A 12,233-nucleotide genomic window follows, 5' to 3' on the forward strand; every position below is an offset into this window, starting at 1 on the left:
CATATTCCTGTGACAGATAAAAGCAAGGGTATAATGCAACAAAGAATATTCATCGTTAAAATCACAGGTCTTAAAGGCAACTGTTCCATGAAATTTATAAACGGTCTCCCTGACTGATACACTCAGCCAAACCCCAGAGTGCAAAGATCAGGAGCTTTTAGACTCACTTTGTGCATGGAATTCGGCAAATATTACTGAGCAACTGCTCTGCTAATTGCAGAGCAATCACAGTAGACATGCTGGGGTTCCCAGGGGGAGGGAGCGCCCATCCAATGCAAGAGGTTAAGTCAGATAAAAGGAGCTGAAGCCTAAGGAGAAGGGACTTTGCAGGAGGTGAGTGACACAGGTGGTGGTGGGGGAAGGAGAACCTGCATTTGCATAAGAGGCAGCATCTCCCAGGGTCTGAGACATTTGCACAGAATCCCACCGCAGTTTTAGTAACAGACACAGGGGCAGGCCGCCCACCCCGCTTCCTGGCTGAAGGTGCCGCTGCGACATTTTCTTCAAGGTCATTAAAAGCGTTTTAAAAAGTGTTTGCGACCGTAATTAAAATACCTGCACTGAGGTGGTGTGATCTGTTCCCAGGCTCAGGACCTTGTCACCTGAGGAGAGCTCTTCAGTGCCCAGTTGGGGCGTGGCTGTGTCCCAGTGGAAGGCTCCAGGGTGTGTGGGGAAGCGATTATTAGGGCTCCCCAGCCACACCCCCAGCTCCACAGGGAGGCTTTGAAATAGAAGGTTCTGTGGGTCTTGAAATCCCAGCTCTCTTGGTCTGGCGGGGTTTTGTCTAAGAACACCGGCTTTTCCCATCGCCCTGTTAAAACCAAACTGGCTTTGAAAATACACCTTTCACGCGGGTGCGCTGGGTTCTCCCATACCTCGGGTGCCCCTGGAGACCTTTGTTTCCAGGAGAAGGAGCGTGGCTCAGTGGTTGAGCGTCGACCTATGAACCAGGAGGTCACGGTTTGATTCCCGGTCAGGGCACATGCCCGGGTTGGGGGCTTGATCCTCAGTGTAGGGCGTTCAGGAGGCAGCCAATCAATGATTCTCTCTCATCACTGATGTTTCTTTATCTCTCTCCCTCTCCCTTCCTCTCTGAAATCAATAAAAAAAAAATTTAAATAATAAAAAATATTTCTGATGCAGCCTGATGCACAGGTGGTCTACGGATATCCGCATTTGCAATGAGACTCCCAGGCGGTAACGAGGCCGGGGCCCTGGACCACACCCTGGGTGACATCAACTAAGAATCCAGGAGCAGAGCCATAGGAAGCATGTTGAAGCCAACACCGTCCACTTCTTGCTGTGTGGATGTGTGTAGATGTGTGTGGATGCGTGTGCTCCGTGAACCGGCCACGTCAGGCCCCACAGATAATGCCCCGTCCTCACAGCCTGTAGAGGCAGCACCAACGCAGCATCCTGAGCCGTGGTCACACCTGTGCCCGGCAGGACTGACTGGTGCTTAGGGGAAAAAGGTTCTTACCTTTCAGGGTGAGGAGACGCGATTGTTCTAGAACTGTTTCATCCTTTCTGCGTATTCTGGCCAAAATCAGCGATGACTCCCTTCCACGGCGTGAAGTTATGTAACCACTGGAACAGGAATTGGGTAGGAGAGCAGCAAGGCTGACACCCATGGGTGGTCAGAAAGGCACCATTTGGTTATTGTCCACGTGTGAGCTTATCCTGGTATGCCGCCCCCTATCCCGACCCCCTCCCTTACCCCGGCTTAGCCTGGACCCGTCGGAGGGTGCAGTTTGGCACTGCTAACTGAGCTGCATTTCAGGAGCCTTGCGCTGTGATAATATTGCACTTTACTCACACATTTAAGGGGACGTAGTGCTCACTTATCGTATCACTTTTGCAGGGGACCTCTGGTTACAGTAAGTCCAGAACGCATTCTGGCTCCTTTCATAGCCACGTATATGTGAGCTTCGCTGATTTGCTTTGCCCGTGCTTGTAACCAGCAATGTAAGACTCGTTCAGGGATAATGAAATGAAGCACTTCTCTCATTTCCCTCGGATGCACCGATTACTTTTTTATTAACCCTCACCTGAGGATATTTCTTCCATTGCTTTCAAGAGAGTGGAAGGGCGGGAAAGAGAGAGAGAAAAACATTGCGGTGAGAGAGACACATCTACCGGTTGCCTCCCGCATGCCCCCTGACTGGGGCTGGGGAGCAAACTGCAACCCAGGTACATGCCCTTGACTGGGAATCGAACCCACAACCTTTTGGTGCCCGGGCCAGTGCTCTAACCACTGAGATTCACGGGCCAGGGCTGATGCACAGATTTAAAGTGCATAGAACAGCCAACGTGTACTAGTATACAGTTTGTAGTTTCACCAATTTAAAGATAATTATTTTGCCTTTTACATTTTTCAAGGCAAAGTTGAAATTTTCTCAGTTACCCCCTCAAATACACACACTGCCTCCTTTGCCTAGTCGCCGCGTGGACGGTCTGCATCTACCGTCAGGAGCCATGAAACGGATGTGTTTTCCCACAAATCAACAGTGCAGTCACCTGGAGATGGAATCTGACACCATCGACTGTGTCCGTAGAAGTCACCTCTTTTTTAGTGAGACTTTCACGAAGGGGTAAATTATTTTTCTTCCTTTCCCCCCATAGGCCTCAGCTTTGCTCAAAATAAAACCAGTAGGATTTTCTCGGTGCAGTTTAAGCTGGAGGGCGTGAGTCGGGATTTGCTGTCCTGATTGTTCTTGGAGGAAATTAAATGTTTTAAAAATAACCCACTAAGGCGATCAAAATAGCATTTGCCTCGATGGCTTCATGACCCGCCGGAAGAACATTCCTTGGGCGATAATAAAGACAGCTTCTGTTTTTTTCAGAGCTGCCAGTCAAGGGGACTGTGCGAGGTAATTCACTGCTCTCCTGTGAACTCCCCCGACTCGGTCGCTGCCCGTGAATCACTCCCACAGAATTCTCCAAGACGTGGGGCCGAGAGGACTCGTAACCACGAGTGGAATATTTTCAACGCTGTGTATAAATAGCACCACCAGTCACAGGTGGAATGACATTCATTTGTGCTCCTGATGATGACACATCTTAGCAGGAAAATGTATGAAGAGTTGGCTCGTTGCCAGGAGAAGCTAAAGGTGGTTGTGATTTGGTGAATCGCTGTGACCGGTGTGGGGACCAGGCCATGTAGATACTTGCTTGCAGATGTTTCGTTTCCTCCTTTGGGTCCCCTTTCCCGGTGATTTAATGCTCACACCTGCTCCGTTTGCCCTTTGGGGCAGCCCTGCTATGTCTGACAGGGTTATAGAAACATGATTAGCGGGCCGGTATTGGTTTTAAATGTCACCCTACGAAAGAAAGGAGCTCACTGCGCGGACATTTTGATTTCGTTCTTTCTGAAGTGCTGTTTTTTTGTTTTGTTTTGTTTTCAAATCAGATCTGGAAAACTTTAAAACCAGAATGCGAAGCGCGGTGTCGGTGCGCGAAGGCCAGGGCGTGGTCCTGCTGTGCGGCCCCCCGCCTCACTCTGGAGGTAAGACGCACCCGCTTTTGCTCTTTATCGGGTCCCTTTCTGGGCAGGGCCCGCCGCCTGTGTGCCGTTACCGCATCCACACATGAGCCGCAACCCGGCATGTGCCCTGGCCAGGCACCGAACCGTGACCTCGCAGGACGCTCAACCACTGAGCCACACCGGCCAGGCCTTTTTTCTTTATTTATCCATCCAGCGTTTTATTCATTCATTGGTTGACTCATCCAATGCCTGCTGATGTGTGGGAGACGCTTCATGTCTGTGTTAGTAAAGATGGCCCTTCACTTACCTCGTCTTAGTACTGAGTTGAGGAGATGCTGAGAGCTTCGCTGATAAACTTGATGGAAATGTGTTTGAGTCGGTGTTTGTTGACCGTGCCAACCCCCACCCCCCAGTGCTTCTAGTGACATCACTGAACTGTGTGTGCAGGACATAGAAACGTAGAAGGAATTCCGTCCCCAGGGCCCAGTGTCCCCAGGACATGGAGAGGTGGGTTTGCTGGGACAGGTTGCCCCATCATGACGTAGTAGGTGCTGGTTTTCAGTCAGACGCGGGGTTTTGGCTCACAGCACCCAGGACAGGATACGGCTGGCATTCTGCGTCGGCAGGCAGGGGTTCAGAGCAGGTGAGTGACTTGTGCAAAGCCACACAGCAGCGGCTTGTCTCCTCCCAGAGGGTTCCCACGGTGCTCGGGTCTGGCTGGTCATTGCCATGAGAAAGCGGATCTGTGGGTTTTTCAAGAAAGCTGGAAACTGTAGGTTGGCACATTTTCCCAAAATGATTGAACAGTGTGGGTCAACGGTACGGGGCTTGAGGTACCTTCGGCCCGCGGGCCACAGCTGGGCGTCTCTTCAAGGGCGTTCCGTGGATGCTCATTTTTTCTAGAGCCTGAGTCACTCAATCTGAGGGAACACAGGCCCAGAGAGAGTTAAAGGTACGGCTTACAGCCTTCAAAAATGCACTTGTGTTCGATTCAGAAGGACGTGGTTCCAAACTAGACTAATTAGAGCCACTAATTAGGGCTCTGGAGGCTGCCGTGTTTGGAGGGAGCACCTCAGTCCCTGTGGAAACAGTTTCCAAGGTCACGTTCCGTGCTCTCCCTGGGTAACCGCGCATCCTCCACTCGCAGCCTTCTCTGCATCTTCACCTTGTGTAGCAGATTGTTATGGCCCCAAAGTCCGGATAAATCTGTCCACTAAACAGAAAAACCGTCGCGGGGTCTGGTGTGTGAGCTTCTGTTATACGTAAGTGCACATTCTGTCCTTTTCTTAGACCGAATTCTGTCTTAGCTGGAAAGAGGTCGGTGTGGGAGGGCGGGATGTTGCCCACCATCCAGTTCCCAGGCAGGAGCCCCGTGTCCTCCTGGGTAAACGCAGAAACTCAGCAGAAACATGGAACTGATCCCCCAGTGTCCACCCTAAACCCTTTGTCCTTAATGTAAATGTTGGTGCAGATCTGGAGATTCAAGGATTTTTTTTTTCCTCGTTTCCTCACATTATCTCAATGCTTTTGGCAACAGCTTTTATTCGGAAGTGTTGTACATCTTGCAGCCCAGTCTTGTACTTAGTTTTTAATTTATTTTTTAATATTTAAAGAATTTTTAACATTTTTATTTTATGTTTCCCATCACTCTTTATCTCCTCTATCCCCTCTTCCACCACCGCCCATCCCCCTCCATCCCCGCAGTCACCACACTATTGTCCACGTCCATTTGAGGTTTACACAACCTGCTGGGACTCTGTCTGCCCCTGAGCCCCTCTCCCTTCCCAGAGCGGGAGCCACCTGGCCTCCTCCTACAATCCCTCACCCAAGCCCCCCCTCCCCCCACCTGCAGCACAATCAGAACGGAAAATTCCGGGCTCCTGGAGGGCTCCTCATCCTGGTGGTTTTACACATTTATCAGCATGAGTTGTCCTCAGAGGCCCTGGTGTGACAGGGTGGCATTCGCCATAGCGTCGTCTTGTGCAGCCAAAACAGGCATCGTGCAAAGTGCGAGGCACTTGAACAAAAATGAATGTTCCGAGATGCCGTTCCCCACTTCTCAGAAGTCCACGTGGCGCCAGTTTGCGTTGACAAGAGACCTAGTTCAGTGGGTACCTGTTGGCGCTAATGGGAAGACATCTGAAGAGAGTTTTTATTTGACCCAAAAAAATGGCAAAAAGGGAAAATCACGTGCAGCGTTGGTTTTGCGGCAGCGGCGCCCGCCGAGAACTCCTCATGTCATTTCTGTACTCCCTGTGAGCGTTGGTGTAGGCCTTACACGCTGTTCGGTGTGGTTTCCTACGTTGTTTGGGGGACACTCAGCAGCTTTTCCACGTGGCTGAGTGGTAGTTATTTTCTGTGGCATTTCGGCTCCTGAAAGTTCTCTTAGGAACTTCTGTTCTGGGTACCAGGGCATCCTGCATGTTTTTGTTAAGTTTGTCCATTTCCAGGTCTTGCACGTGGTCAGAGACAGATTTCTTGAACCAATTTAACAGGAATTGGGACAACTAGCAACTGCGAGATTAGGACTCTGATAAGGGACACACCTGCGGCACCCTAGCACAGAGTCCTCGAACCCTGAGGCACGGGAGCCTCTTCTAAGCCTGCGTAGTCTGTCGGCAAAAGGACCTGGGAAGCTTTGCCCATGGAAGTGCGGGCGTGGTAGAGTGGATCACATGTGGACGATCGCGCTCTGTCCCGGTCCTGGCGGCATCCCCATCTCACTTCTCAAGCACCGGCCTAGCCAGGGCCTCCTGAGCCGGGAGGCGGCTTTGCGGGAAGACAGAGGGGAGGTGGTTCTGTGAAAAGCCCTGGAACCAGGGGTGCACAAGCCTCCAGAGCAGGGAGCTCCGGATCCCCCCACAGAGCTGCCCACCGATCCCACATGGAGGTCACTTACAGAGGTCGCCGTGGGGAGCATGTGCGAGACCTACCCCAGCATCTGCAGGATGGAGAGGCGTCGAGAGAAGTTCATACTGCACGCCAGCGGCAGGCCTCATTCCCTGCCCCTCCGAGGACACATCCCTCTTCCCAACGCACCTCCCCCTGCAGGCACCCTGTTCCTGCCTCCCAGTTCCACACTGTTACCTGGCAGGGAGGTAATCCCAGGTGAGACCTACGCCGCGCGAACATTTTATGAAAGGCTGAAAGCGCGTTCTGTGGAGTTTCGCTTTCCTTTCCTTAAGCTCTCCTCAGATCAGGTTTTCAAAAGTGCGCCCGGCATATTCCGGTGTTAAACCCAGGGATTTATAGAACAGGAGTCGAGAGGCCAGTGGGGAGCTGTTTCCTCTGAAGAGCACTGGCTCGCGGTTGCTGCCTCCCCGGCCGAGCAGGTCTGTTCTGCTCATGGGCGACCTTCGGCCTCCTCCCCGGGGGGTAAGCCGGCAGCAGGAAGCCGATGATTTGGGGGCCCATTCTGGCTCAGTGGGACATACGGTCACCGGAAGTTTCACCAGAGATGTGCTTGTTGCTTACAACCACCAGCCACCGTGGAGGACCTACTGTGTGCACATCGCCTCTGATACACTTCCCTATGCAAGCCGGGGCGGAACATGGTCCCTTTAAATGCCAACAAGGTGTTATACCTGCATAACCTGGGGGACCTTGGAATGGATGCAAAGTTGTGTGATGTTCTGCCATATTTATTTCCCAGGACATTCCAAACTTCCTTTTTAAGAAGGTTTTGGGGGGATGCAAAACAATACGTTCGTCACATTGTATGGGCACATGTGGCACCCCAAAATAATCACAATAGTAACGTCAAAGACCACAGATCACCATAACACATGGGAGAATCGTGAAAGTGTCTGCAATGTTGCAAGAGTTGCCACAGTGAGATGGACACGCAGCCAGCAACCGCTGTCAGGAAGACAGTGCCGATGGACGAGCTGACGCGGGGTCACCCCTGACCTTCAGTTTGTAAAAGACTCGGTGTCCACGAAGCCCGATGAAACGAGCTGAGCCCGTCCACGTGTCCCCTGGATCTTCACTTCTCTCAAGCTCCTCTTCGCGTTAGCCTGTGCGTTACCTGGAGACACAGCACAAGTTCCAGCTTCATACTGAAACGTGAAGTCGAATCCACTGTCACCGGCCGGAGAACTGCTCCTTAGAACGGGACTCCGTTTGTCTTTTACTTCCTTCTCTACAAGATCCAGTGCTGCAAACAGAGTGGGGTTGTCATTTTAGGCCCGAAAAGAATTAATAAGTACAAGCTCGCCCTGAAACTCTCCTCTGTATCTTTCCTTTATTGCTTTCTTTCTCCGGCAGTAGCAGAATAATTACCAGCAACGTGCGATCCTGGAGCTGTTACATTTTAGCTATTTATTCTCCTTGTGCCTGCACTTGAGTCCACGGAGCTTCTTTCCCTTTTGGCAAAATTACAGACTTGCTAAGGAGAAAACAGCCTCCGTGAAGAAAATTGCACACAGAAAAAGAAGGTGTTTGTTTTGAAAGCTCATTATCATTTAAATGCTATACCTATTTTAATTCCATAATACTTTAATAATGTGTAGGGCAAGTTTCTGATTCATACAACTTATTTTGCCCTAAAAGAAAAAACAATTATCTTTCAAATATAATACTTCATTCTTCTAAAAGCACATCAGCACCATTACACTCAAAAAAAAAAATTGAAATCGAGATGGGAATTATCGGATATTTGCATATTATTTGGGGAAAATTGATCACTGCGACATTGGGACTTCACACTTGGAAATATGACATATATCTTCAGCATTCAAATCACAATATCCTGCACCAAATTGCTCTTTCCAGCCCTGCCCGTCGTGGCTCAGTGGTTAGAGTGTCGGCCTGTGCACTGAAGGGTTTGGGGTTCGATTCCTGGTCAAGGGCACATACCTGGGTTGCAGGTTCCATCTCTGGTCCACTGTTGGGGCACGTACGGGAGGAAACCAGTCCATGGTCTCTCTCATATCCATGTTTCTCTCTCTCTCTCTCTCTCTCTCTCTCTCTCTCTCTCTCTCTCTCTCCTTTCTTCCCTCCCTCTCTCCCCAATCCCCCTCCTTTCCACTCTGAAAATCAATGCAAAACAAAACAAAAATTGCTCTTGCTACCTAAACTGCACACACCCTTTTCTGCATGAGTGGCTGCACACATCCAGCATGGGTGTGTTCTTATTTGGAAATCTAAGGGACAGAGAACCCTTCTTTGCTTTGACCTTGTAGCTGAAATTAAACACGGGTCCCCACACTTACACGATTATTAATGCTGGGTTGCAGTTTCCCTGGGAGTGCAAGTCAACCCCGCAAACGCCATCATTATTGTTATTGCTGGGGTCTTAGGAAAGGTTGCCAGGAGCCGAAGGGTCCGCACACACCTGTGCAACCCCTGGTCCCCACCAGCACTGCTTGTGATGCTGGGGACACAGAGCCGCTACTTTATCCTTCCCGAAGGCCCCTGAGAGGGTGTGTGTGGGCATCGGGACTTTCACATAGTCTCTAATTCCTTGAGAGTAGACATCTGGGAGGAGCGTGTTGTGTTGCCATGGCTACAGGGAATTTTTCTTGAATTGAGGGAGAGGGAGGAGAAAGAGAAACATTGATTTGTTGCCTCCTGCACACGCCCCAATCGGGGATCTAACCTGCCACCTGGGCGTGTGTCCTGACCAGGCATTGAACCCGCCAGCTTTTGGTTCCTGGGACGACACATCAACCCACTGAGCCACACCGGCCAGGGCACAGGAATTACTGCTCACAATTACACTTTCAAGCCCACACTGGTGCAATGATTGTCACAGTGGCCTGCGATCACAGTTTCTTATAAAACTTTCCAAAATAAGTCTCTCTCAAAGAGAAGTTTCCACCCTGGAGCTCTACAAAGAGGAGATTTCGCAGGCGAGGGAAACGTGTTAATTATGAGGCCGTGGATTCTAATTGAAAGAGCAGCAGAGACAGCCGGCTCCCGCGCCACCCCAGCGGGATGGGCCCCCACGGCTCTGAACGCCAGGGTCCCATCTGCTCAATGGAACACCTCCTGTTTGGAGACTAACAAGCGGGAAGTTAAAAGGAGGAGTAATGGGGCCTTTGAAGGAGGGGAGGCGAGCCTGACGTTAATTCGGAGAATCTTTTCTTGGTATAAAATCTCCTGACACCTTTTAATTAGACACTCCATTCCGAAGTCTTTTAACCACGTGAAGGCCCAGGTGCCAGTTTCTAACACGGGAACCTTTTTGTTCCCGTGATGCGGCCGGGCAGCGTGACTTTCTGAGATTCCCCCAGTGTCTCTGGGCCATGGAACTCACCAGGCTTCTGTTTCCTCCCCATGCTGAGCTGGGCTCCCAGGGTAGAGAAATAACGGGACACCATGGTCGCCTTCCTGCTGCTCAGAGTCTAGGGGTTGGGGGGAGGGGGTACAATAATAGAGACTCTTAGGAGCCGAGGGGTAAGCGGATGTGCCCCTTACCATGACTCACCGGGTAACATAGTGACCTTTCACATTTTGTTCCTGGAGTTTTTACAGGTTGTACTTTTATGATGTTCTGACGGTTTAGGGACCGCATCATACTTAAGAACCTAAGTAGGAGAATGCAGAATGCTGTAAACTATAATAACCGCGGACGTTCACTGAGCACTTAACTCTGTGCCATGGAGACATCTGGCTTCTTTCATCCTTGCTGCCGCCCCGGGAAGCATTATTCTCCCATTTCACAGATGGGAACACCGGAGCTCAGAGTGAGTGCTGGCTCAGGGAGGCCGCTCGGTCCCGGTGCTGAGCGGGACTCTCTGCCTCCCAGCCCACAGCCCACAGCGGACACTTACTGCCCACGGGAGGCCCACCCTCCGAGCACCCATCCCTCCTTCCTTCCATGGCTTGGGGCTTCCTGTCTTCTGTAACCTGAGACGGCATCGCCCCTCCGCCCCACCCCCACCCCCAGGAAGCACTCAGCAGTGGGCGGCCGAAGTCGGCCCAAATCCCAAAGGTCCTGTTTTATGGGGCTGCCCACCCAAGTTATTAACCCCCCTCAGTCCTATTCCAGGCCGTTCCGTGCCCGGTTCCTCTGCTGAGACACGACTCCAGTAAGTCACGGCCAGGGCTTGGCAAGTGGGTGGTAGTGGAGAGACTAGGACCTGGAGGGGAAACACGTTCAGAGCCGCCTCTGTGATCCCCGCCGCCTCACCGGCCCGTGTGGTAACCGGCACCCCAACCCTCTCTGGTGTCTGAGCACTGAGGTCTCACTTGGTTGCAGCCTCACTGCCAGCCTCCTCCTGGTGGGATTCGCAGTGGGAGTGTCTGCTCCCTGGGTGGGGGACGCTTGCAGAGCCCGTGGGGGGTCCTGCCCCCAGGAGGGGCCTGGCTGAGGCCTGGGCTTTGCTCGCTGAAGCTTCCCCAGGGGCTGAGTCTGCTTTTGCCTGTTTCCCCCCACACCCCCACACCCCACCCCGCATGGCTTGAGCGTCCTGGACCTCGAGGAAGAAAGAGCATCCACATGGAGACTGGAATGTGAGCGCGAACCAATTACTCTGACATGAAACAGCCTTTTCTTGTTTCCAAAGGTCAGAGTGGGCCGAGAGATGAAGCAGGAAACGCCGGCTGTTGGGGCAGTTTAACATTTTTCTTCTGTTTCAGTCAAATCCGGGAACAGAAGCTGGCACCGGGGCCTCGCTCCCACCCAGGTCGGGCCCGGAGCCGCTGGGAGAGCCCGGAGTCAGTGCTGGGCTCAGGGACGCCGGTTTGTTCCGAACAGCTCCGTCCCTTGGGAAGGTGGTGGCCTGGAGCGCCCTGTGCCATTCACACTGAGGCCGAGCTCTGAACAAAGGGGGGTCCCCTCCCAGCTGCCCCCTGCTGTTCCCAGAGCCTTTATTGCCTCTTGCAGGAGCCCCTTGTTTATGTCGGGAAGCATCGGGCTTCCTCCCTGGTATTCTCTTTCGTCCCTGGGACTTGGGGCAGAGCTGGGAATGAGGGGTAGGCGAGGGCGGCACAGGGGGGCCGAGTGAGTGAGGAGAATGCAGGTGTGCAGGTGTGAGCTCCCAGGCAGCCTGTGGCCTCGGGAATCCTGCCAGTAAAACGGGGTGACTCCTCTGAGCTCAGGATGGTGTGAGGACTGGAGGGGACATCCGTGTGCAGGGACAGACAGGCCTGCACAGAGCGGGTTCTCCTTCAGTAACAGCCTTTCCTGCCCCTGTCGCGGGGGCTGTGGTTACTGTTACCAGATGCTCTTCTCATGACCATGCTGCTCCGTGGAGCCCAGCAGAAGCACAGGCCTACGTCCCGTCCCGCCCTCGTGCGAGTGTTTCTCTGGGTCATGTTTTATAAGGTGGGTTTCCATGCAGGGTGTCCCCCCAAGTGGGTGCACACTTTGCATGGTTATAAAGTCGGTGTTTACTAACGTGCAGGTCATTTTCAAAATGTAAAAGAATCTACAGAAACATGTTTTATGTCACCGCCTGTTTTCACACGGATGCCCGTTCGGGCCCAGGCCCAGCTGGTCATGGGAAGCAATGGATCGCAAACGTCAAGAACCACTTCGTGCGGTATCTGTGCGCCTTCCTTTCGTCCACTGTTGCTGGCTTTGTACCGTAAACTCTACCTTTTATGTCTTTCCCATAAACAAGTCCCATGGCACTTTAGGGTGCATGTTCTTTGTTCAGAGCTTGGTCTGGCTTCACCCATTATGTCACATCAGTTAAACCTGAAAAGGAGTGAAAATGAAGTGAGTTGTCAACTGTTGGAGTGTGTACACATTTTGGGAGGACACCGTATAGATTGTGTAGAAGCCAGACATAGGCTTCCT

General features: G+C 52.1%; 1 protein-coding gene across 1 annotated transcript in view; it reads left to right on the forward strand.

Annotated features, from left to right (window-relative positions):
- Positions 1 to 12,233, forward strand: part of LOC102756700 (contactin-3) — an 84,542-nt gene that overhangs the window by 31,331 nt on the left and 40,978 nt on the right. Inside the window, exon 4 of the mRNA XM_006770638.2 lies at positions 3,410 to 3,505. Coding sequence (XP_006770701.1) covers positions 3,410 to 3,505 — 96 coding nt within the window. The remainder of the gene's footprint in view (positions 1 to 3,409; positions 3,506 to 12,233) is intronic.

Source organism: Myotis davidii, unplaced genomic scaffold, assembly GCF_000327345.1.
Source record: "Myotis davidii unplaced genomic scaffold, ASM32734v1 scaffold663, whole genome shotgun sequence".
In the NCBI taxonomy this organism is placed as follows: domain Eukaryota; kingdom Metazoa; phylum Chordata; class Mammalia; order Chiroptera; family Vespertilionidae; genus Myotis; species Myotis davidii.